At 47.0% G+C, this 26,167-nt stretch overlaps 3 protein-coding genes across 3 annotated transcripts; 1 reads left to right on the top strand and 2 right to left on the bottom strand.

The window, feature by feature from the left end:
• Window positions 1-238: 238 nt before the first annotated feature.
• LOC124697311 (chaperone protein dnaJ 11, chloroplastic-like) lies at window positions 239-1,218 on the bottom strand. Its single transcript, XM_047229920.1, has 2 exons — window positions 544-1,218; window positions 239-511 (listed from the first exon to the last, which is right to left on the bottom strand). The coding sequence occupies exon 1, from the start codon at window positions 1,104-1,106 to the stop codon at window positions 588-590; it is 519 nt and encodes a 172-aa protein (XP_047085876.1). The 5' UTR covers window positions 1,107-1,218; the 3' UTR covers window positions 239-511; window positions 544-587.
• Window positions 1,219-15,537: 14,319 nt separating this feature from the next.
• LOC124697310 (probable 4-hydroxy-tetrahydrodipicolinate reductase 2, chloroplastic) lies at window positions 15,538-19,967 on the top strand. Its single transcript, XM_047229919.1, has 8 exons — window positions 15,538-15,717; window positions 16,778-17,015; window positions 17,541-17,674; window positions 17,760-17,834; window positions 18,153-18,254; window positions 19,267-19,376; window positions 19,447-19,534; window positions 19,606-19,967. The coding sequence occupies exons 1-8, from the start codon at window positions 15,553-15,555 to the stop codon at window positions 19,672-19,674; spliced, it is 981 nt and encodes a 326-aa protein (XP_047085875.1). The 5' UTR covers window positions 15,538-15,552; the 3' UTR covers window positions 19,675-19,967.
• Window positions 19,968-20,354: 387 nt separating this feature from the next.
• LOC124697319 (proline-rich protein 4-like) lies at window positions 20,355-21,290 on the bottom strand. Its single transcript, XM_047229927.1, has 2 exons — window positions 21,128-21,290; window positions 20,355-20,980 (listed from the first exon to the last, which is right to left on the bottom strand). The coding sequence occupies exons 1-2, from the start codon at window positions 21,288-21,290 to the stop codon at window positions 20,355-20,357; spliced, it is 789 nt and encodes a 262-aa protein (XP_047085883.1).
• Between the last annotated feature and the right edge of the window lie 4,877 nt (window positions 21,291-26,167).

The raw sequence follows: 26,167 nt of genomic DNA, 5'->3' as shown, positions 1-26,167 counted from the left end.
GTCCCTCTCGGCTGTCGCGACGACTTGGAGTCTTTCAACCGGATGTGATCCAGCAGCAGCAGCAGTTCCTTTCTCTCAAAGAAAACGGGTGGAAAGTGTTCTGATTTCTGAATCATTCAAACTCGAGAAACCACAAAAGGATAAGTATACAATAACAATCACCATCTTCTGGGAGCTAAATAATCGTGGCTCTCAGCATCTCCACCTCACTAAGCTATCGCAAATCCTCTTGTCAAACAATCACCGCGTCAAGCCATGCATAAACTTCAATATAGACGGACGTCACACAGGCCATACAATACATGTTTAGGGTTTTTCTACAAGCCACAGCAAAGCGTGCCAGACTAATTGTACAGTTTTACTAGTAGTGGTAGACGATTCTAAGCAAAACAAGTACTCCACTCTTACAAGCTTGCACTGCTTATTCTAGAAGCGTAGTGACGCGGCACTAGCACAAGTCCACAGGTGAGCTAGCTGCGGGGATCTTTGCATTTCTAACTGCCCGGCCGGGGAGACACAAGAAGCTACTCCCGGCCGGCCGCGCGCAAAGATCGCCAGCTCCGATCGACCTTGACGATAAGGGGTGGTCACCAGCACTGGTCGGTCTCCCAGGTCCGGCGGCGGCTCCCGGGGAACGACGGCGAGCGGGTGAGGTTTGGCGCGCAGCGGCGGCCGACTGCGGAGGGGATCATGGTCATGCCGCGGTCGTAGTCGGCGCGCTTGCTGGGGTCGGAGAGCGTGCTGTAGGCGGCGTGCACGCGTATGAAGTCGGCGGCGGGGTGCGGGGACACGTCTGGGTGGACGGCGCGCGCCAGGCGGCGGTAGGCTGCCTTGATGTCCCGGCAGCTGGCGCCGGCGTCGAGGCCAAGAACGTCGTAGAAGGTGTCGGAGGCGCCGCGCTCCAGCGTGGAAACGGCGGTGGCAGAAGTGGAGAAGGAAGTAGAGCGGGAGAAGGTGGCGCTGGGCCGGGCGAACGGGGCCGAGAGGAGCGGCGGCGGCTGGGCAACCGGGGAGGAAGGCGGCGAGGGCGAGAAGGAAGCGGAGCGGGAAAAGGACACGGAGCGGGAGAAGAAGCCAGAGGAGAGTGTGGGGCGTGGGGAGATCATGGTGGAGCTAGCACTGGATAGTGGATATGGCTGTAGATCTGGTATCAGTTTCGGCTGAGTGCAGTGCAGGAGCCGGAGATCTGAGCGGGGCTAGCCGTATTTAACACTGGACGAGGAGGCAATCAGACAAGGCTTTTGAGGTGGACTGGCTATTTGTTAACGCCGGGCAAGGCTCGCGTTGCTGTCCTTTTGGCCGGCCGTTCCGTCAACGTTTCGCTCTGGCCTGCTCCTATTGGCTGCTCCGAGGGTCATGACCAATGCACGGCCCTAAAGGGACTGCTTCATACCTTTAACTAGGTTTGGATGCTCCAAAATAGATTTGGATGAGGAAGTAAGCTCCTCTTCAGGAAGTGGGATCTTAAGGGCATCTCCAACGGGGCGACCCATCCTGCGCCCGCGCGTCCGAATGGATCGAGCCGGACAAAATCCCGGCCCAACGCGGGAACGCACCGCAAAAGCGGACGGCCGCGTCGTCCGGAACGACGCAAACCCGGCCCAAATCTGGGCTAGGTTTGCGTGACCGGATGGCACGCGCCGGCCGCTCGCGTCCGAGCGCTGGTCTCCTCGTCTCCCTTGGGCCCACCTGTCGGTGACCCGGGAGGCTATTAAATGGGGACTGGAGGGGATCTGGCCCTCCACTCCCGCAGCGAAACCGCCGCCATGGCCCCGAAGCGACGGTTCGCTTCCGGAGCCAACGACGACGAGGTGAGCAGCAGCCGTCGTCGTCCTGTTGATTGCCAAAACCCACCGGCGGGCAGCGGCCTTGTCAACACTGTAGAGCCGGGGGAGCCTAGAGCTGCGGCTGGCCGAGACCCCCGAGCGACGGCCCGCAATGCTCTTCGGTCACACGCGGCGTTGCGAAGTGCAAGGGCGTGCCACCGACCTATACCCGGTCGGGAAGGTGATGAGATTGCCTCGCTTAGTTCCTGCAGGGCATACATGTAAACGTTAAATACGAGCCTCGATCGGCTCTCAGGTTATCCTGTGAATCGGCTCAAAGAGCCGATCCACCCATGATCCGTACGGGGTGTACGAATACTCGGTGGTCCTGCTTGATCAAGATGAAGCTAATGAGATCTACGACGATTTAGGGTTTTCACCACATAATCGGATCATCCTACTCCGAGGTTGGGCCGGATGGCCACGCACGGTGCTCGTAAGCCGATCCTAAACAAGGCCGAAAAACCAACATGAAGTTGATCCTAGGAACATCCCGTTTAGGACTTGCGAACGCCACCCTACGTGCCACAGGATCCCCCCCCTTTGTAAGGCCAAACTATTGCAGATATTAAACTAATCCTTGTAGAACAAGGAGCACTCGTAACGGATCAGATCTACTAAATAATGATCAAGCGGGGTGCCGCCCCCACACCTGAGATAGGCGTGAGGACGGCTAGATATGCAAGGGTTGCACTACGTAAGCATGCTTAAACGAAGAACAATGCTAACCCTAACACATCTAATGATAACTACGTTGCTCGCCATCAAAAGCGCTTCGATACGAGCAACGCATGAACAACATGGGGCTTGTGCTGCCTAGATCGCAAGATGCGATCTAGGCGAGCATGTCGCTACCCGATAGAAACCCTCGAGACGAAGGAGTTGGCGATGCGCCGAGATTGGTTTGTTTTTGGGGTTGAACGTGAGTTGTTGTTTATTCCATAAACCCTAGGTACATATTTATAGTCCAGGGGACTTTCTAATGTGGGCATGCACTAAACCGTGCACGACTCAGATTCTATCTCTTATAATAAACTGCTAAGTAAAGATACACGGGCAATTCAGCCCAAGACCCTTCGTGCTGTGCCGCCTTAGAATCCTTTCACAGGTAATCAAGCACAAGCCCGGCCCACCTCTGGATTCGTCTAAAATCTGGTGATAACACATGCCCCCTGGTTTTGGAAATAACATTTCCAAAATCATTATGCTTTCCCTTCGAGAGGTCACGTCGTAGCGAGTAGAGCCGTTACGGCATCCGTCATCATTATGCCCTGTCTTCTCAGCTTCTCTAAAAATCCTGACGGCTTTAGCATCGATCCCTTGGAAGTTGTAATGGCATTAATCCTTCGCCAGATTCATCATTATTTAACCGCGCCGACTGGTTAGCTCTCTCTCATATCCTCTATTCCATCCCTGCTATCGGCACCAAAAACCCCCTCTTCCTGTAGCAATGTCTTCCTCTTCCTCTTCTTTCTCCAAACTCTTCCCCCAATCTTCGCCGAAGAAGAAGACCGAAGGCGATCTCCACCCCGCAGTGAATCCCTTCTCCTCCGACAAGGAGAAAAAGAAGGAGAAGCAGCGAAGGCCAAAGCCCCTCCTTCGCCCAGCTCCCGCCGAAGAAGCGCCCCCGCATGTGGGCGGACAGCGAGGACGAGGATGATGACGAAGAGGAAGAGGAGGAGGACGACTCTTCCTCCTCCATCGGGTACCCGCCGACCAAGCGCTTCCGCTCCTGGGCGGACAGCGAGGATGATGATGATGACGAGGAGGAAGAGGCCCCGGCCAAGGGCTGGGGCAGCAGCGACGAAGAGCTCCTCGGGAGCAGCGCCGATGACGTCGGCGGCGGCGATGACGAGGACAGCGACGACTAGTAGTATAGGACTAGTAGTAGCAGTGCACTAGGCACCAGATCCCTCTTTTGAGAGCCATCGGCTCTTTCTTGTAAAGCCGCTCCTTGGAATTAATGAAATTGTTCTTTCCATTTATCCTTTAATTGCTCCAATTTCATTCCCTCCGTTTGCCATGCTAAGACCGACAGCAACGCGTCGGACTTCTTTCCTTTCTTGCAGCAACAGCACAGTCCAAGCCCTGTACTAGGCGTCGGCTTTTCCTTCCCAGTTCCTGCCTGAGACGGCCATGATGCAGCCGCAGCCGAGGTAATCCTGATCGGCTCCCAAGAACAAGGCATCTTCCAGGCTTGTTGCCCCCCGAGTTTCTTCAGTCCCTGCCGGCCAGACAGGCTCCCTGACATTGATCTGATCATTGATCTGATCCACGCGCCCATCGTTGCTCCCGACATTGTTCTTGAAGAAATCTCCCTTGAGTCGATGGCCCCGCATCGGCTTTCATGTCCTTAAGTCGATGCCTGCTTGCATCGGCTGTGTTCGAAAATTTTCGAATTTTTTCACTTTTTTGTTTTTTTTTACAGCCGACCTGTGCATCGGCCCCCATATCTCAATACCCGTCAACAAAAGATGAGATGCTTCTGTTGTATACCCTCATATTTCCATATACCTGGGCGCCCCCCCGAGCCGATTCTGTCAAGAAAATTGATGGTATCGGCTCCGTTGGATAACATGTTGAACCCGGGCGAGAGGTAGGTGAGGACAATTTTGGCCGATTGCTTGGAATCGGCCTCCACGTTGCTTGTTCGTTGAAGGTTTTGTAAGTTCCCTTCGTAAATTTTTTGGGGCCGATCACAAGGATCGGCCTCTCCTGGTTTGCCCATTGGTTTGATCTTGCTACTTTGTCGAGGCTGGATGAAACCAACCCAACCTCCGACTTGATGCGCCTGCTGTCGTCCACCTTGTGTGCTCCGTAGAGGCGTGGAGCGCTACGCTCCGTCGGCAAGACGAGTACCATGTTTGTGCCAGCCGATGTCTCATCATCGGCTCTCCTCTGTTTAGGCGCCACTCCATTTTCCGTGGACGACCCTCTTCATCCGGGGTTCGCTGAACCTTTGCAGCCGAGATCGGGCCGTGCCTTTCTTAGCGTATGCGGGTACAACCTTTCGGCTTCCTCCGGGCCGCGCAATCGCTGAACCCTCGCGCTTCGGGAATGGCTGAGTCCGTCGGGGCACCACCTTGGCCGGTGGTACTGTCTTCTTCCACTTCTCCCTCGTCTTCGAATCTTCAAGATCTGCCCAACGAGGTGACTCGGCGCATTTGCTTTGTGGTGGGAGAGGCCCTAAGCGCTCGAACACGGACACGTTGGCTGCCTCCTTCTTTTTCGATTGCATTACGGGCAATTGCCGATTGTGGGCAATCGGCTCATTCCTGAATCCCAGCGGTGTACGAAGAAGGGCGGTCCCAATGCTCGGCGTTGTCGTCTTGCTCCCTTGATGCTTCCGTGGCATAGCGCTCATGCTCCTCCTCATCGTGATCCTGCCGACGATATCTTCCGGCTTCTCTAGCCAAACGATTTCCTCTATCAGCTGTAATAGGGGCGCCGGCGTTGACCATGCTGATTAACATATTTGTTGAGGAGGTGATCGAGAGAGGGCCGCTGATATCTTATATTCTTCACCTCTCCCTCCGTGACATAGCGCTTGCCATCATGACGGAGCCGATCGCATGGAGCGGCCTCATCCGTATCCTTGCTTGTGAGAGCAGCTGCCCTCATCTCCATCTTTGCCGAGTGGTTTCCGGGCCCTACCATGTTGATGCTTGAACGAGGGGCCTGGCTGGCAACTTTCAGGGTAGGTGGTTCCTACCATGTGAACGGCGGGGAAGGGTTGGGTGTCGACCTTCATGGCGTGCTGGTTGAAAATTAGCCGCCCCTTCTCTATCGCCGCTTGGATGTGCTGACGCCACACCGGCGGTCGTTGGTGGCATGGGAAAGCGAGTTGTGGAATTTGCGATACGGCTTTCCGTTTAGCTCTTTCGCCGTGGGGAACTTGAGACCTTCGAGGAACCGTCAAGCTGTTTCTCCTTGAGCGAGGAGGTCGAAGATTTGTTCGGTCTTGGTCACGTCAAAATCAAATCCCCTGGGCGGCCCTGGTGGCTTTACCCATTTGCAGGCCACAGGGGTTCCTCCCTGAGTCCACTCAGCCACTGCTATCTCTTGGCCTCCCGCAGGCATTTCATCCTCCTCCGTATCGACCATGACTACTGCACGCTTGAACTTGTCTTGGTACAGGTCGGGGTGGCGCTGTTCATATGCCGATAGTTTCTGAACCATGTGCGCCGGTGAGGGATAATCTGCTTGGGAGGCCATGTCCTTGAGCTGTGTTGCAAGGCCTGCTACTGCCAACTCGGCTGCTTCCTTTTCAGTTATACGAACCGAATAACATCGGTTCCTAAGATTCCTGAAGCGCTGGATGTATTCTGTCACCGTTTCCCCGCGCTTCTGACGTAATTGTGCTAGATCGGCAATGCCAGACTCGGAAGCTTCTGTATGGTATTGCATATGGAACTGTTCTTCCAATTGCTTCCAAGGCTGGATGGAGTTCGCTGGTAGAGAGGTGTACCATCCAAAAGCCGATCCCGTGAGGGGCTGTGAAAAGAGCCTCACGCGTAGCTGATCCGACACTGAAGCCGGTCCTAGTTGAGCCAAATATCGGCTGACGTGCTCGATGGAGCTGGAGCCATCCGATCCACTGAATTTGGAGAAGTCAGGGAGCCGATATTTTGGTGGCAGCGGGATCATCTCGTAATCGTCAGGGTACGGCTTGGAATAGCCGACCGCCCTTCTTTTCGGCATCATGCCGAACTGGTCTCTTAGTATGGTACTGATCTGATCCGCCGTGCTGGCCGTAGGAGTTGCACTGCGAAGATTTGCCGGGGTGGCGTACTTGGCCTGCCACGTTTGCTTTTCCGGCTACGAGCCGGCTGCGGGAGGCTGGGCTCGGGAGTTTCGTCGGTGTGGCGTATTTAGTTAGCCACGTACGCTCTGTCGCCGACGTTCCTCCTGTCTTCGCCGGAGTCCCCGATGTTGTGGCCTGGTTTGTGAGTGCCCGATCACCACAATCCGGCACATACATGCATGCGTACCCATGAGGGATCTCCTTAGGCGCCTCCATTAAGAGCCGGTAGTCACCTGGGGTCGCCACCAATTCGTAGACGAGGAATGCCGGTGTAGTCGGCACTTCAGCGAGGTGCTGCCAACGCAAATGGCAGCGGTGGACGGGACTGGAATGGCAATTCTCCTTGATGCGTCCCGAGAGCTGGTCCCGACGGCGAGTGCTGGTGGCTCATGATCTCCTGGATCACGCGCGAGCGACACGCTCCGGCACGTTAACCAAGTTCTCGAGTGGCGGTGTAGCGAGTGAGCCACCGGGTAGTTGATCTCCTCGCCGCGGACCCTGGTGCGTTCCTCCGACGGGGAAGAAAGGTCTATCCCATCGAGTGCACCTTCGGTGAGAACCCCTTCCATCCGATGCCACCGGAACGGGTTCTGCGAAAGAGCCGATGAGGTCGGCTTCGAGGGTAGCCTTGATCTCATTGTATTGCTTCTTGAGGTCGTCGGGCGGATCCTCGTAGGTGACTGGCGTGCCGTCCGCCATCGCGGATGTAGATGGCGATGTGGTTGATGTAGACGATGGTCCCACCGGGCGTGCCAGAATGTGTTGACTGCCAAAACCCACCGGCGGGCAGCGGCCTTGTCAGCACCTGTAGAGCCGGGGGAGCCTAGAGCTGCGGCTGGCTGAGACCCCCCGAGCGACGGCCCGCAATGCTCTTCTGGTCACACGCGGCGTTGCGAAGTGCAAGGCGTGCCACCGACCTATACCCGGTCGGGAAGGTGATGAGATTGCCTCGCTTAGTTCCTGCAGGGCATACATGTAAACGTTAAATACGAGCCTCGATCGGCTCTCAGGTTATCCTGTGAATCGGCTCAAAGAGCCGATCCACCCATGATCCGTACGGGGTGTACGAATACCTGGTGGTCCTGCTTGATCAAGATGAAGCTAATGAGATCTACGACGATTTAGGGTTTTCACCACATAATCGGATCATCCTACTCCGAGGTTGGGCCGGATGGCCACGCACGGTGCTCGTAAGCCGATCCTAAACAAGGCCAGAAAACCAACATGAAGTTGATCCTAGGAACATCCCGTTTAGGACTTGCGAACGCCACCCTACGTGCCACGAGGATCCTCCCCCTTTGTAAGGCCAAACTATTGCGGATATTAAACTAATCCTTGTAGAACAAGGAGCACTCGTAACGGATCAGATCTACTAAATAATGATCAAGCGGGGTGCCGCCCCACACCTGAGATAGGCGTGAGGATGGCTAGATATGCAAGGGTTGCACTACGTAAGCATGCTTAAACGAAGAACAATGCTAACCCTAACACATCTAATGATAACTACGTTGCTCGCCATCAAAAGCGCTTCGATACGAGCAACGCATGAACAACATGGGGCTTGTGCTTGCCTAGATCGCAAGATGCGATCTAGGCAGCATGTCGCTTACCTGATAGAAACCCTCGAGACGAAGGAGTTGGCGATGCGCCGAGATTGGTTTGTTTTTGGGGTTGAACATGAGTTGTTGTTTATTCCATAAACCCTAGGTACATATTTATAGTCCAGGGGACTTTCTAATGTGGGCATGCACTAAACCGTGCACGACTCAGATTCTATCTCTTATAATAAACTACTAAGTAAAGATACACGGGCAATTCAGCCCAAGACCCTTCGTGCCAGGCCGCCTTAGAATCCTTTCACAGGTAATCAGCACAAGCCCGGCCCACCTCTGGATTCGTCTAAAATCTGGTGATAACACGTCCGCCGGCGCTGCGGCCATCCGGCCGAAACCGAGGCGGCCTCCACTTCGGAGAGGCCGCCCGCGGCGGCGCGGCATTGCCGCAACCGCCGCTGCTGCTTCTCGAGCCCAAGCCCGAGTCCTCGGAGGAGGACCCGGACCTCCGCGCCGCGCTGCTCATCTCGGCGGCGGAGGAGGACGCGAAATGGTCGCACCTCCATGCGGCCATTCGCACCTCCGAGATGGAGGAAGCGGCCCGGCAGGCCGTGGAGGAAGCCGAGGGCTGGGAGCTCTACGCCCGGGCCCGCCGGGCGCGACGGGAGGAGGAGGAAGCGGCGCGGCGGGAGGAGGCCGGGCGTCGCGCCGACGAGGAGCGGCGCGAGGAGCAGCGGCGGCGGAGGCCGGCGCCGCGCGGAGGAGCGGCGGCGCCGGGGAGGCCGGGCGCCGCGCCCGGCGGAGAGGCAGCGGCGCCTCGGGGAGGAGGCGCCGCTCCGTGCGCCGCCGCATCCTCGGGTCGCTCCGGACCCCCGCTCGGCCTGGGAGGAGGCCTCGTGGTCTCCGTGGCCGGAGTCCCCGGCGCGGTCGAGCCACAACAGTGCCTCGCCGCCCGGGGACGTCGTCCACGACAACGACGACGCCGACGACGCCCACAGGGGCTAGGCGGCGCACCGGCGGCCACCGCGCCGCCGACCAAACCCTAATAGAGGGTTTTTATTAGTTTAAATTTTAAAGCTCATATAGGGGCTTCTTTTGTTAGTTATTTGCCCAAAGTAGGGCTATGTACAAATTTGCCCAAAATAGGGCATATGTTTAATCAAATTTCGTTTAAATTTGCTATTTTTCTTTTGTTTCGGTTTTTCTCCGATTATGCGCTGCGTCCGCGCGTTGGGCGCAGCGCGCAACCCAAACGGACACGCGGACGCGGGCCGCTGTCCGCGTGTCCGCTCGGCCACCCAAACGGCCCAGAACGGACGGCCCGGCGCGTCCGTTTGGGTCGCGCGGTTGGAGGTGTCCTAAGCCTGAAAAGTATGGTTTTTGGAGAGAGAAAGATACATAGTGTCATATTTGTGGAGTCCCTCTCTCTTTTTTCTAACTAAAGTCGTACCTTCCATTGAAGAGATAAAAGACAACTTTTTTACATGGAGCCCAACTAGTTATGCATGCCACCGTTGCTCATGCCCTTAGCGGCGTGCCTGTCATGTCATGTGGCCCTGGCTCTCCACTTTGTGAATTGTGACGCCGGGGACGAGTGTGGTTGAAGATGTCTGTCTTTTCGAATCCATTTGGTCTGCAGGCATGATCTATCGTTGCCACATCGTTGCCATTATCTGTAAGCATATAATATCAGCATAGTGGTACTCATGTGGGTGGGACTAATAGTTCCGCCTGCAATTACATGTTACGTAAGGGCCGACATCTGCATGCGCCACTCAAGATTAGGAAACACTTTCAGCTCAATTAACTTTAAAAGATAAACAAGTCACCGTCACTTTTACCGTTTCCTTGTCATACAAACAAACAAATTTGACAAAAGGAAACTGAGATTATTATATGGGAACCGAAATGGATGTACCCCTAGGGGATATGAAGTGGCCAATTTCATGTTGGCTCCTTTGTTTCTTATATTGCTATTGTTTTGTTTAGCACTTCCTTTTCTTTAACCCTCTTAATATGGAGCCGAGGCGCCGATTCCAGATATTTATCCATTCGCCTATGCATATAAGGTCAAATCTTGTCTCCAGTGAAATCTTTTCAAGTTTGATCAAGTCCATAACATCTTCATACTCTAGTCTACACATTTCCACCACAAAATATCCTCAACTTGGTGTCTTTGTCATCATGCACGCTAAAATACACCTTATAAAATAGAACCCATGGAGTATCAAATTAAGCACAAAAATAATCTTTAGAAAACAATAGAATAGTTTTGAAAATAATCTAATAACGTAGCAATGGACTTTACATATTGATGACTATGGATTTTATATAACTTATAAAAGCAAGGATAAGAGCAGTCCCACGGGTGTTCTTAAATGTTGTATCTATCACTCCACATCACATAGATTCAAAAAAAAAATACAATACCTCTCATAGAAGATACATAACACACACCAAAAATATATACACCACAGAATTTACATGTCACACGCAGACACTAACCGTAGTTCACCGAACTCCAGTTTAAATTGATGAACATGTCTTAGGGTTAGTTTCAGTATCTAATTACCATGCCATGTCATCATACTTGTATGCGCATTGCATTGTGCGATGTTTTGATTGTTGTTTTACCTTTCCGGTAGTTGCTTCTTCGCGATCAATAGAGAACATGTCCGAGACGATGAAGATCGACAATGATACAAATCAATAATTGTCCACCGACGAACAAGTCAAGTACAAGATCATCGAAGATCCATATTTTGTTTATCAGTGACAAAGGCAAGCCCTAACCTGGATGAAGGCGTTCCCCAAATCGGTTAACAGTTATTGATTTGTGTCATTATCGGTCTTCATCGTCTTCTAAGCCTATTTTTCGATAAAAGGGTATTTTATTACTTAAAAAGTTTAAGTGTTATACCCGACCTCTGCATAACTAAGATGCACACAGCCTCACACAATCCAAGGAATAAAGTGTATAAAAAAGCTCGATACATGAATATCGTGATGCAGTATCAACCCCTATGGTGGCGACGGACCAATCCTAAGATTATGCTGCCACCCATGTTGAGTAATAATAAACTCCATATGAGCACCAACAGGGACGCAACCAGGAATGTAACACAAGACATAAATATCTTGGAGGAGACCATATACTAGGTAAATTTGGGGGTCAAACATACATATTAACTAGGGGTTTGGGGGGGGGGGGGGTATGGAAGGAACTTATGCCCTACTAAATTTACCACTTATCGTCAATGGGAAATAAAACATCAAGTCTGATAAAAAACAATTTGTGGAGTTTGAAATGGACGTACGTACCTACAATATGAAGCGGAAAACTTCATGTTTAGCTCGTGTGTAGTTGGACGATAATAGGTGTAGAATGCTCGAGTATGGAACTGCTTCTATTTTTTTTGGTTTAGATGAGAATGGTATTGCTCATTGTGCAGCTTATAGTTACATTTTGTTTTATACCTTGCACATTTGTTGTACTGAAGTTCAATTAGTTATAAAATTTAATTATTTGATACCCGTTGGATTAAAACAACATTTCAGATTGTCAACTTTGAATTGAGTATCAAAATCTTAACTATATGATACACATGGCGTACAAGCCTAAAATTAAGAATCGGCCTTTCAATTGTTAACTGTTGACTTCTATCGAAACAAACAAATTTCTGTGGACGCCTCACTTCGTAAACAAACTCAACCAATTGATATAATAAGTTCGAATCAGGCTCTCCTCGCAAAAAAGAGAAGAAACAATTTCTTTAAGCATTGATGAGTTATTTGAGCTGTAGATTAATACTCCTATATTCTTAGACAAGATTGTGGTAGTCTAATCCAAGATCCTAGAATGTCCACGCTGAGATCATGATTACATAGGGAATATCATGTACAAATCATTTATAACAATAATTAAAGAATAAACAAACTTGTTACTTTAATATATATGCATAAAATCCACCAAATATACTGGGCTATGGTGTGAGTTCCCTCCATTGTTCTCAATTATTAAATTTTTAGAAAGCACAAATAATACCCATGGCCCAAAAGATACTATTGCTCAAACAACATGAAATGATTACTATGTAGTGCCAAATACTCGTATTTGCTACAAAGTTTTTTTTGTTTCACGGTCGGGGGAATTTTTTGGTATATGGAAATTGCATTGCATGCCTAATACATGAAAAGTGCATCATGAGTCTAGAAGACAAATTTACACACACCTAGCAAATACTCCAAAAGAGGTTAGTGGCATAACACCGGCCGATAAAACTCAAAAAACCATATTGCATAGAGGATATACGGAGTGTGGATGGAAGACGACATACCATCTTTTCCGAGGGCTTTATGTGGCTCCTTTGTCATATACGTAGACTAAGCTGGACAGATGCCCCCCCCTCCCTTTACCCCTCTGTCTCGGCTTATAGAATCTATGTGTATCCCTAGATCATCATTTTGACCAACTTAATATATAAATTGTACAACATAGAAATTATATTATTACAAAGTACAATATCTAAATTTTCTAACAATATATCTTGTATTATGTTGGTTAAATTTACAATTTAGAGACACGTGTAACTCCTATGAACCGGGGTGAAGGGAGTAGATAGCACGATCCAAGAAACCCGTATTAGTGGTCCGTTGATATGCGAGAGGAAAATTGTATAGTTGGCTTCTCGTCTCACTCCACATCTGATGGTTAACACGAGATTTACTGCGCAAAAATCACTATTCGACATTTGTTGTTAATCTTATGTGAATAGAAACCCAGTTTCACACCACATATTCATATTTATAATTGTAAAAGTAAATCTTTGCTTTTAAATACATGAATGATATGAATACTACTTTGCAAGTAATTGATAAAAATAACTAAAAGGCATGAGTTAGTGATGAATTTTCCTGGTTGACTAAAATCCAAATTCTAAAATAGCATCATCATCTGGTAAGAATAAGTTTAAAGAATTGGCGAATACACTATAATGCATAAGTGTGAGATGCAATCATTCTAAACGTAACTTAATCCCGATGATGTAGGAATAGTGAGTTGTAATAATTTCTTTATAATGTATTACACCACTTGTATATAATACCAAATTAACCAAAACCTTAATAAAAACCTTATTTGCGAAGCCACTCTAAAAGGGAAGTTGCGTCCAATTTGATGTGCAAGTCAGAACGATTCAATGGCAAACGTAAAGCGATAAAACCAAAAACTCACAAAATATGCATCTAGGCAGATCCATCTCAGCGAGCCGTTCAGCATGACTTCCGTCTCATCTAAGAGCATCTCTAGTGTCATCCTCCAGACAATGTTCGATAAACAAGTTGTACCAAGTGAATAAGGGGCGTAGGTGCATGTTGCCATTTTTGGGATGCATATGCCAGTCGCTTTCCCCAAACGGGATTATTGAGAAACTCCAGATTCAACAGAAATTTAAAATTTTATTATACATTAAGTTAAATAAAATTCAATTAAAACTTAATTTAAACTAAACCTAGACTAGACTAGTCCCTGTTGGTTGTACAACACGTTGCTAGGAGACTAGGGGCATGTTTGGTATTCTAAGCTCTCCTTGGCTCGTATGGGGAACGGCAGTTTTTGACCAGTTTTTTCTTTTTTTTAGCTCTTTCGGGTTGTTGCATAAACCGCTTCTCAAAGCACCCTCAGGCTAGGCCATAGAAAACCCCCCAAATCGGTTGTTTCTACCAGATGGGTTCTTTTCACTCGTGCGTCCAATGGATGCAACCTTCATGCACTGAGGACAGGTTATACTCACTCCCCCTTAAACTACTTCACACACCCTCTCTTCAAATCAACACAACCATACTCTTAACCAAAATAAGTTTTATATGAAAAAGATGTGTGTCGATTGTATGAATCAATTCCAACAATCATTTTAGAGTTTCGCCAATTGTAAATCATCAATTTTGCATCTGAAGTTTTGAGCGAATTTTTCCAAATTCGTTGCACACAACCAACCTTTTGAAATTTCCTTTAAGGAGTAGGTTCATCTCACCATTCCGCATGACTCTCGTGTTGAAAGATTTTTATTTCGGTGGACATAACGGATAGATAAATGACTCGCTAGTATACTGTAATTCATACGTACGTGTGAGTATACTTAAGTACTCTTGCTCAAATTCTCACTTATTATCTTCATAGACGGCGACGTGGTGATGATAGGTGAGAAGTGAGAGGTGATAATCCATGGTGGTGGCCATCCTCATCGTCGGTGGCGGCATGGCGTTATTTCCCCGCGCCGTGATATGTCCGGCTAACGTGAGTGACGACATGAACGGAGGCGTCAAGGTGATGCTTGTGACCGGCGTGAACGGCGGTGTCATGGTGGCGTACGACGACGTGGTTATGTTTGTGACCGGTGTGACCGGTGGTGTCATGGTGGTGTTTGGCGACGTTGCCGGCGACATGGTGATGCTTGTGACCGGCGTGAACCACGGTGTCATGTTGCTATATGGCAACTTGGTGATGCTTGTGACCGGTTGTGTCATGGTGGTATTCGGCGACGTCGTCAGCGACATGGTGATGCTTGTGATCGGCGTGAACGACGGTGTCATGGCGGTGTATGGCGACATCATGGTGCTTGTGACCGGCATGAACAACGGTGCCATAGTGGTGTCTGGATTCGTGATCAACGTAGCGATGCTTGTGATGGATGAGGTAAGATCACCATATTATCAATAAATAAGGCTACAAAGAGTATGCGACCAACCAAACAAAGTGACACTTAGATATTCACTGATGCAGCCAGACTATACCTGGCCATGGGCAGCCCGGCCCGGCCCGAAATTCCCAGACCAAGCCCGACCCGACCATGCCTGTGGGCCGGGCTTGGGCCAGATTTTTTGGCCCGATGGTCAGCATGGGCCGGGCCTGGGCCATCATTTTGCACCATTTAAGGAAGCGGCCCAGCCCGCGGCCCGACGGGCTTTCCTTATGATGGGCTGGGCTTGGGCCAAGATTTCCGACCCGACGGTCGGGCCGGTCCGGGCCTGGGCCGAGATTTTCCGCGTCGGGCCTTGGTCGGCCCGGCCCAAGGCCCGGCCCGAGAAATGGCTGAAATGCTCAGGTATAAGCCAGACCACTGAACGAAGAGCGTGCGGGAATCCGGCTGAGGTAACCAAACAGGCCCTATGAGTCTATGACGCTCCAAATTGCCCTTGCAGCCCTGTGGATAAATCTTCAGTTCGGCCTCTTCCATCCCGCAAACCGTACCGTGCAACTGTGCAGCCGCCGGCCGCCGCCGTGTGCAACCGTCAGCAGCTCAGGTCAGGTCCCTCTCCGGTTCCACCCCCGCAAACGGTACTGCGCAAGCAGCCACCGCCGGGCAGGAGGATGCTCTCGCTGCGGGCGCCGCCCCGTACATTCTCGCCCGCACCGTGGCGGCGACGGGGCCGCCACGGCCGTTTCGCCGCGCCGCGTTGTGCCAGTGCTGCAGCACCGGCGGCAACCCTAGAGACCGTTTCATCGCCGCCGGCAAGCCTCTCCTTTCCGATACTGGTACGCTGGCTGTACTTATGACGCCACCACTAACCTGTTCGGCGGTATGCCTCTGAGGGAACCATTCTTCAGTAATGTGCAGTCAGAGCTTTTATCATAAGTCGTTTGTTTAGGTTTTTTGGGCTACTTGATGCACAACAAGGTACCAGATTTGGTCAGCTACAAATTTGAGTTCCCGCTTGTCATTAGTATTTTACTGAATTCGAATTTACATGCTGCAAGTGCAAAGGATGCCTGTTTGGATTGTTAGGCATGCCACTCTTTCAGCAACCACTAACCTGTTCGGCTGTATGCCTTGGAGGGAACCAGTCTTCAGTAATGTAATAATGTGCAACCAGAGCTTTATCATAAGTCGTTTAGTTTAGTTTTTTGGCTACTTTGATGCACTACGAGGTACCATATTTGGCCAGCAACAAATTTGAGTTTCCGCTTGTCATTAGTATTTTACTGAATTCGAATTTACATGCTGCAAGTGCAAAAGAGGCCTGTTTGGATTGTTAGGCATGCCACTTTTTCAGCAAAGTCAACCCTGCCCATAACATCACTATGATGCCCTATCTAGCCATCTAGGCCTTTCGAAGGATAAAGACTGCTGGAATAGTTGATGCACTCGTTAAATGAACAGAAGTATAGCTGCTAAAATGACAGAAATAAGTTGAGTTAACCTACCTAAATTTGATTACTTAGTTTGATTGAATGTGCCCATGTGTAATTCTGTAAAAGATGAAGGTTGGCCTATTTGGTTTATATCCGATCTTGCGTTACAACAGTTTTCTGATCCGAAGCTTTATGTTTAGAATGCTCTATCAGGCCAATTTGCCACCTCCCTACTCTTACTTATTAAGGTTGCCACATGGATACTCAATACCAGTGATTACAGGCCCGCCACCCAATCAAATAATTCTAGCTGCACAGGACAAAGTGACTAGAGTTACTGAATCTCTGCAATTTCCTGCAATTTCTTACTAGATGATCGATTCAAAATTGTTCTCATGCTAGACTAATTTATTAAATGTATTTGTTTAGTATTATTTATTCGTTCATTTCTTCAATTCTGTAGGTGAATGGCTGCACTGGTAAAATGGGGGTATCTGTTGCTGAAGCAGCTACTAAAAGGGGCCTACACCTAGTTCCTGTTTCATTCAGTAGTAGAGAGAACCTTGATAAAACAGTTCAAATCGGTGGTACAGACATTGAGATATATGGTCCTTCTGCAAGAGAAGATGTTCTTGCATCCGTGATTGATGAATACCCAGATGTTGTGGTGGTGGACTACACGGCTCCTGATTCTGTGAACTGTAAAAGTTTTATCTTATAATTGGCATTTTTTTTTTTGCTTTATGATGCCATATAACTTGCTTAGGATGTTTATCACCACATTAGCTTCTGCAATCATGAAATTACTGTTCCAGAAATTCCTTTTCCAGGTGGTTATGCAAGTTTGTACAAAACATGCTTCTGTGTGTCTAATATCTGCAGAAATTGCAGCTGCTTGGTTCTCTTGGAAATTATTTGCAAGAATTTTGATGCATACGTTGTTGTTTGGTTTACATTAGGAAGTTAACCTTCAGCTTATATGACATGATATTACATTATTCTGATAAACTTGACAAATTTTACCTAGAATAGCTTAACTATTGTTTTGGATCTTGCTGGAAGTCTCAGGTTCTTAATCTGAGGTAGTTCCTCTCTATTGCCGAAGAGGGGTACAGAAAACAAACTAAAGACGCTTGGTTTTGGAGTCCATGTGTTGTTTCGTCTCCATCATTGCATCCGTCTTCATTTTTCTGGCTGTAAACACAAAGTACTATTGCCTTATGCAGCTAATGCTGAGCTTTATTGCAATCTTGGGGTGCCATTTGTAATGGGCACAACTGGCGGGAACAAGCAGTTACTATACAAAGCAGTGCAAGATTCAAATAACTATGCACTAATATCTCCACAAATGGGCAAACAGGTAAGCACTATCTAATCTAATGAGTATACTATTATCGCTTCTAAGTTATTGAAAACATAACCACACATATCATTTTCTTTCTCAGGTTGTTGCACTGCTTGCTGCAATGGAAACAATTGCAGAACGGTTTCCTGGGGCTTATTCAGGCTATCGCTTAGAGGTGCGATTCTACCTTGAAAAGTATCTTGGAAACTCAAGGTTCCGAAAGGAAGTGCCTGACAATATTAAATTCCCTTAAGATTCTAATTCAAGGACCAGTACTTTATCATTAGTCCACCTGAATGTCTTCAAGAGCAACTACTCAGTAATATAAGCTCCTTCGCATGTTTTGGAACTTTTTGTCTGGCCTGAGACATTTTGTTACTCCCTCCAACCCATATTACTAATTTGTACTAAATCTGCGACAATAATTAGGCCAAACACTGAACCTAAACTTGCATGTGGCATTGTGGAGTTCTAACTGTGAGAATGTTTGCAGGTGTTGGAATCCCATCAAGCTGGCAAGCTGGACACATCTGGTACAGCTAAAGATATGATTGCTTGTTTCGAGAAGTTAGGCATGTCGTGTGACATGGATCGGGTAAGCTTGCATTTTTGGGCTTGACAATGTATATATGATAAGTATTTTTAAACACATAGGAATGTGACCCTTATAACATACATCGTAGCCTTAAACTAGTCATTCTCAAATCCACTGTGAATTTGCCATACTTTTTTTTTTACGGAATTATAACTTTTCCTTGGAATGTCACTGATCTTCTCTTGAGCTTCTGTATGTTTAGACCTGATACCATAAATACTTCGTTGTTGGATTTTGTTGATATCATGTTAATGCAATGTAGATGAGAAATTATCTGTTCTTTTGACAAGAAGGTGGCATAGTATGTATAAGAAAGGCTGCTCTTACTGACTACTCTTTGGACTCCAGCCAAGCTGTTTCATGGGCTGCAGGATAAATTCTGAAACTGAAAACTCTATACATGATCATGGCTGCATCTCCTTGTTATATTCTTGGAAAAAAAATTAGTACATCAAATGGAGGGTATAAGTTCCCACTTTTGTCTCATTGCTCTTAAATGCTTGATAAGTCTTCTTGGGATTAAACATTTGATGATTGTATGTACTAGACGGTATGATGATTGTATCTAGGTCCATATCTTCGTCTATTTATACATTTCAAGCAATATTTAATATTTACCTGTTAGCGTCCTGAAGCTAGGATTGCAGGAGATGTATGGCGGTGCATGCTTTCTTTCTTCCTATTTTGTTGGAAAGGCAGACAGTCTGATGATTGATGAGGTTCACGGGTTTATTTTTCCTTCCTATCAGTAGTACAGTCAGCTCTTTGGATGTGCCACTTGCCACCAGCTGACTGGATATAAAGGATAGAATGAAAAAATGCGTTAAACTTATAGAAGTACCAATCCAGGGACTATTTTCCTGCTAGCTGCTGTCTTTTCCCTATCCTGATACTACTTATGGATATCATTGTTTTGCTGATTGTTACAACTAAGCAATAGACTTGTTAATTTCTGAAAATCATGAAAGCTCGTGTTATATTTAATATTGGTCATTACCTCTTATGCTAGCAGATAGTTAAGATTAGGGATCCTGAGCAACAGCTTTATATGGTGGGTGTCCCCGAAGAACACATTGGAGGGCATGCATTCCATTTGTATCATATGACTTCTCCGGATGACAGGTAATTACCATCCTCCTGAAATGCCATCTTTCCATTCAGGTTTGCTGATTATTCTATTTTCTCCTGTCAGTGTTTCACTTGAGATCCAGCACAATGTTTGTGGCCGTTCAATATATGCTGAAGGGTCAGTTGATGCTGCAGTATTTCTGTATAAGAAGGTTTGTGTATATCTTGCTTCATATGACTAGTGTCACGTGTTGCTTCACCTTACTCTTTCTTTGTAATTTAGGTACAATCAATGGATCCTAAGAGAATTTACAACATGATTGATGTCTTGGAAGCAGGCGATATGCGGTGAAGTTGACTGACTACCTCTTCATGAATATTTGCGAAATTTTGAATAGACTAGTGAGTAGCTGTGAAGTACTGGAGATGAATATAACCTAGTCGCACGGTCCTAGACTCCCAGTGAATGTTTTTTTCTAGTGAATCCCCATTATGTTTATTGAATTGCATACACCTGTATAGTTAGTCCAAAACCTTAAAACTGTACTAATGTTGGACAACGCAAGTCATGGCAGGCCGCAAATACTGTCAGCAGTGGTAACCAAGCTTGTAGTTTTTCTTGGCACCCCTGTGCTCATTGATCTACCCAAATTGTTTCACATATTTACGTGGCTACCGTCAGAGGGGTTAGCAAGAAGGGGAATGTACCAGCAATTAGGAGGTAAGAGGCCGGAGTAGCTGGACACATCAAGAAAAGAGAAGTAGGATACTATATATAAATGCCAATCATATTTCCAACTCATTACAACATATTAGTACATCAGAGTGAGAAGTAACAGTTCACACAAAATAGACTAGATTGAAGAACATACAATGCATAGCATCACACTCCTAACCCAGTAACACAAGTGCTCTCGAGCCGAACCAAGAATCAGCCTCACAAACTTATTCAGTAGAAAACAAAACCCCTTAGGGCCAATGAAACAATCCTGCATGGCCGGAACTGAAAGACCGAGCAACAGCTCAAACTGTCTATGGTTTCCCGTTCTGCATGGCAGGAGGGAAGAAGGGCAGTTTCTTGAGGAATGGGAGCATCTTCTTGAAGAGCTGTGGGTCGGTTACAGCATTGCGCTCGGACGGGGGGCCGTAGATCGGCGTGGGCGTTGGTGGCTTGGCGACAGGCGGGAGTGCGTGATCGTGGTCATGGTCATGGTCGTGGTCATGATCGTGATCGTGCTTGGGTGGGATGGGCTTACCAGGCAGGTGAGGGTGATCGTGGTCATGCTTGGGCGGCTTGATGCCAGGCAGGTGAGGGTGATCATGATCATGCTTGGGCGGCTTGATCATGGGCGGATGGCAGAGGAACGCCGAGGCGCATTCCGCTGACGGTTCGTGCACCTTCCCAGCGAGCGCCATGAAGGTCGTCTTGCTGCCGTGGCTGGGCTCTGCGGCGACGATCTTGGAGGGCTCCTGCCCGGGGCACGGCAAGTTCGACGCGCTGTGGAGCTGCGCTAGGCAGTCCTGCTGCAGCTCTCCGTCCTCGCCCACAAGGTCAGCAGCGAGAGGCACGCTGAAGGCGCCAGACTTGTCCAATTGCCCGACGACCTTGCTCTCGTACTCGCCCTTGCTGCTCTTGCACTTGACAACCACTTGAAGACCTGAGACAAGTTGATAACAAATCGATAAAACGGCTAATTAGATTCTGATTCCTTTGTGAAATGTGATGCTGTTGATCGCAAGCAAATTAACTTTGGCTTAGTTCTAGTGTGTCTTAACACTAGGAGTAGCTGAGTGAGCAGGTGTACCTTTGAAAGCTGCCTCGGCATTCATGTTCTTCCTGGTGCAGTCGGAGCACCTGGCCAGGCCGACCACCACTGGCGCTGTCTCGACGTGCGCAGCATCTGCGAGACCGATGACCAGCGCCACGGCGCAGACTCCGAACAGAAACTGCCGAGGCAGGAACTCCATGGTGTAACTCAACCACTCGCTGGGACTACGTAAGGAAACGGAAAGCTGTTGATGGATGTGGAACGCAGCGGGCATCGTTTATATAGGCGTCAAACGCCGGCGACAGGAGCGGCCCGGCGGTGAAACGAGTGAAGTCCGGCTAAAATTTGCGCCGGTTTTACAGATTACCCATTAATGTCGCCTCAATGTGATCACCGTTGCTTGAGTTCTACTCTTCCAGCCTACCTAGTACTGGCCGTTAAATGTTGAAGCGGGGTGCACTATTTGTGCACATGGATTGCCCCTTTCTATAAGGGCGCTGCTTGAGTAGTTGAGTGTTGTTAATGATTCTTCAATTTTGAGCAGCCAGTGGAGTTTAGTTTTCCCTGTTATGCATCTTCAGCAACGAGTGCACGCAGGAGCAGGGAAACCTGCTCAAATCAGCGCCACACAAACGACGCCCTGTTGCATTCTCCGCCTTCTCTCGCGTTATAGATACACTGGTGATTAGCCATCACAGGTTGCACTGAGTCACGTTACCAAGCTAGAAGAACGGCACGTCGATTTTCTTTATACAAATGGCACGACAACTATGGTGTCGTATATATAACAGTAAAAATGGCGGAAAGTTTGCAACTCATGACCAGACCAAAGCTGATAGGGCAAATGTGTTCGATCTTTCGATGAGAATATGATAGTGTCAATTTGTTGGTGGAATTTGTGCTTGACGATCCGACTACACGTGCAAAGCTCGTGCGCCAATGCAATCGCTAGGACAATCTCCGAGAGTTACTGATCTTGCGGATGCATGATCAGCCCGACCAGCGAGGGTCTTAATTCCTACCTGAAATCGAGAACAAGTAAGAACTAATATTGCAATCAGAATATCGCGGATGAAAATTGAAAGCTTTATTGAATAAGGTGGGTTTGCGAATAGTTGGTCTTGTTTTGGGTGTTGGCCTCAAAAGAAGTACAGGAGAGTTGCAACAATGGCCAACTTTTAACCTAATCAAAATCCGAGTCTAAACGTGACGGCTATGCGGGTATTTAAAGGAGGAAATGGTGGGGTTTCGACCAGCCATGCATATGGTGGCCGAACCAAATCCTAGAAGGCCTTTCCCCCTTCAATACAGACTCTAAACGGGGGCTGACTTAATTCCTGCGAAAATTACATGGACCTGCCCAAACTTAAAAGTGGCGCAGCACCATGTAACTATATGGACGAAATTATGAAGTGGAAAGCTATATATTTCGTCCATGTCTTCATCTCTTATTATGATGGCTTCAAAGTTCTGAAATCTCCAGTTGCAGCGTCCTCTTCAATCCTCATATGTTTACTGTCATCTCCTCCATGTGTGATTATGCTCCAATGCTTGTCCTTCTCATCCATGCTAGGTCCATCATTCCTAAGAGTAACAAACACATCTGATTTAGGAAGCATCATATTCACATGTATGTGAGGAATAGTTTCAAGAAACGAAAGTACCTGATAGTTAAGTTGTTTGGCACGAGCTCGAGTGATTGGTCCTTGTATTTGTGTGGTTGTAGGTACAGTGGTTGTATCAACAGATGTGATGCCCTCATCATGCTCCCCTTCTTGAATTGAAGTTGTCCTCGACGCAAGCTCATTTTCTTACCAAAGTAAGGCTTTAAATCTGCAATGTTAAATATAGGACTAACCGGAATTCTGCAGGAAGCTCAAGTTTGTATGCATTATCATTGATTTTCTCTAACACCTTAAAAGGACCAGCAGCGCATGACATTAACTTAAACTTGCGCAATTCAGGAAAACAATTTTTGCGCAAATGCAACCAAACAAGATCACCAACATCAAACACAACATGCTTTCTTCCTCTATCCCCAGCAATTTTATACTTAGCATTCATGCGTTCTATGTTGTTTTTAGTAGTCTCATGCAATTTTAATATCAGTTCAGCACGTTGTGTAGCATCCAAATTATTTTGCACCGAAGATGGTAAAGACAATAAAATCAATAGGTGCACGTGGAACAAAACCATACACAATCTCAAAAGGGCAAATCTTAGTGGTAGAATGCAGCGAACGATTGTAAGCAAATTCAATATGAGGCAACCATTTTTCCCACAATTTTAAGTTCTTCTTCAAAATAGCCCGTAACATAGTAGACAATGTTCTATTTACTACTTCAGTTTATCCATCAGTTTGGGGATAACATGTAGTACTAAACGGCAATATAGTCCCCAACTTAGCACATAAACATCTCCAAAAATGGCTAAGAAAGTTAGTATCACGATCAGAAACAATAGTATTTGGCACACCATGTAAACGAAAAATTTCGCGAAAGAACAAATCAGCAACATGTGTAGCATCATCAGTCTTGTGACATGGAATAAAGTGTGCCATCTTAGAAAACCGATCCACAACAACAACGATACTATCCCTCCCCTTGTATGTACGAGGCAATCCCAAAACGAAATCCATAGAAATATCCTTCCAAGGTACACTAGGAACAAGAAGAGGCATATATAAACCATGTGGATTAAGTCAAGACTTAGCTTTTTGACATGTAGTGCAGCGTGCCACAAATCTCTCAACATCTCGACGCATACGTGGCTAAAAGAAGTGTGAAGCAAGTACATCCTCCGTCTTCTTCACACCAAAGTGACCCATCAATCCTCATTCATGCGCCTCCCGCAACAACAAAAGACGAACGGAACTATGTGGGATGCATAGCTTGTTAGCACAGAACACAAATTCATCATTGAGGATGAATTTGTTCCATGTTCTACCATCTCTACAGTTCAGCAACAATTCTTTAAAATCAGCATTATGCAAGTATTGTTCCTTTATAGTTTCTAATCCAAAAATCTTGAATTCAAGTTGAGGCGCGACAAAGCATCAACAATAACATTATCTTTACCCTTTTTGTGTTTGATAACATAAGGAAAAGACTCAATAAATTCAACCCACTTTGCATGGCGACAATTCAACTTAGTTTGACTACGAATATGCTTCAAAGATTCATGATCACAATGTATAAAAAATTCTTTAGGCCATAAATAATGTTGCCAAGTTTCTAATGTCCGAACCAGCGCATAATTCTTTATCATAAGTAGAATAGTACAGACTAGGCCCACTCAATTTCTCACTAAAATATGCAACAAGTTTGCCCTCTTGTAATAACACACCTCCCAAACCAATTCCACTAGCATCACATTCAAGCTCAAAAGTCTTATTGAAATTAGGAAGTTGGAGTAATGGAGCATGTGTTAACTTATCTTTCAGTATCATGAATGCGTCTTGTTGTGCATCGCCCCAAACAAAGGGCACATCCTTCTTTGTAAGCTCATTCAGCGGCGCAACAATGGATCCAAAATCTTTCATAAAGCGCCTATAGAAATCAGGGAGGCCTAAAAAACTCCTCAGTTGTGTGACCGTCTTGGGATGCGGCCAACTCTCAATTGCCGCAATCTTGGCTGGATCAACTTCAATACCCTGCGCTGTAACAACATAGCCAAGAAACGCAACTCGATTGGTGCAAAATGTGCACTTCTCAAGATTACCATACAAACGTGCATCACGTAAAGAATTAAAAACAACACGTAAATGATTCAAATGATCCTCCAAAGATTTGCTATAAATTAGAATATCATCAAAGTATACCACCACAAAATGTCCAATAAAAGCATGTAAAACTTCGTTCATCAGTCTCATGAAAGTACTAGGAGCATTAGTTAATCCAAAAGACATTACTAACCACTCATATAAACCGAACTTAGTTTTAAACGTTGTTTTCCATTCATCTCCTAATTGCATACGAATCTGGTGGTAACCACTACGCAAATCAATTTTAGAGAACATAATAGAACCACTCAACTCATCAAGCATATCATCCAAACATAGTATAGGGTGACGGTATCGAATGATAATATTATTATTAGCTCTACAATCAGTACACATGCACGAAGAACCATCTTTCTTAGGTACCAAAATAATAGGAATAACACATGGACTAAGAAACTCACGAATGTAACCTTTATCTTGTAGAACTTGAATTTGTCGCTGAATATCTTTGGTCTCTTCAGGATTGGTACGACATGGCGCACGGTTGGGCAGCGAAGCTCCTAAAATCAAGTCAATCTGGTGTTCTATACCACAAATAGGTGGTAGTCCAGGTGGAATATCTTGTGGGAACACATCAATGAATTCCTGCAAAAGGTTAGCAACCGCAGGTGGTAAAGGAGGCATATCCTCAAATGAAAACATAACTTCTTTGAAAATAACAACATACATTGAGTAGTGTTCACATCAAGTTCAGCAATATCAGATTTGCTACCAAGAAAATAAGGATTTTTCAAACGAATTTCAGTAGCATGGTTCGAATCAGATGTAGTATTAGTCTTATGTGGCACAAAATCTGCAGCAACAATATGATTTTCACTCTTATGTTTCTCCTCGTTTTTTTCTCTACTAGCTCTACCAAGATCGTCTTTTAATATTTGTTCAGGAGTCATAGGTTTGAGACCAATTTTCTTTTCATCATGCATAAGAGAATACTGATTAGTTTTACCATTATGAACAGATTCTCTATCAAATCGCCAATGTCTACCAAGTAACAAAGAACAAGCTTGCATATGTATAACATCACAATCAACAAAATCAGAATATGTACCAATAGTAAAATGCACACGTGTAGTTCTTGTTACCTTGAGCTTCCGAGAGCTCTCAAACCATTGAATGTAATATGGGTGTGTGCGTTGTCTCATATGTAGAGAAAGCTTCTCCACTGATGCGCGTAGATGTACACGTCCGTTGGGAACCCCAAGAGGAAGGTATGATGCGCATAGCGGCAAGTTTTCCCTCAGAAAGAAACCAAGGTTATCGAACCAGTAGGAGCCAAGAAGCACGTGAAGGTTGTT

The sequence above is a fragment of the Lolium rigidum genome, chromosome 3, assembly GCF_022539505.1.
Source record: "Lolium rigidum isolate FL_2022 chromosome 3, APGP_CSIRO_Lrig_0.1, whole genome shotgun sequence".
Taxonomy (NCBI): domain Eukaryota; kingdom Viridiplantae; phylum Streptophyta; class Magnoliopsida; order Poales; family Poaceae; genus Lolium; species Lolium rigidum.
This window is presented reverse-complemented; position numbering and strand designations above follow the sequence as displayed.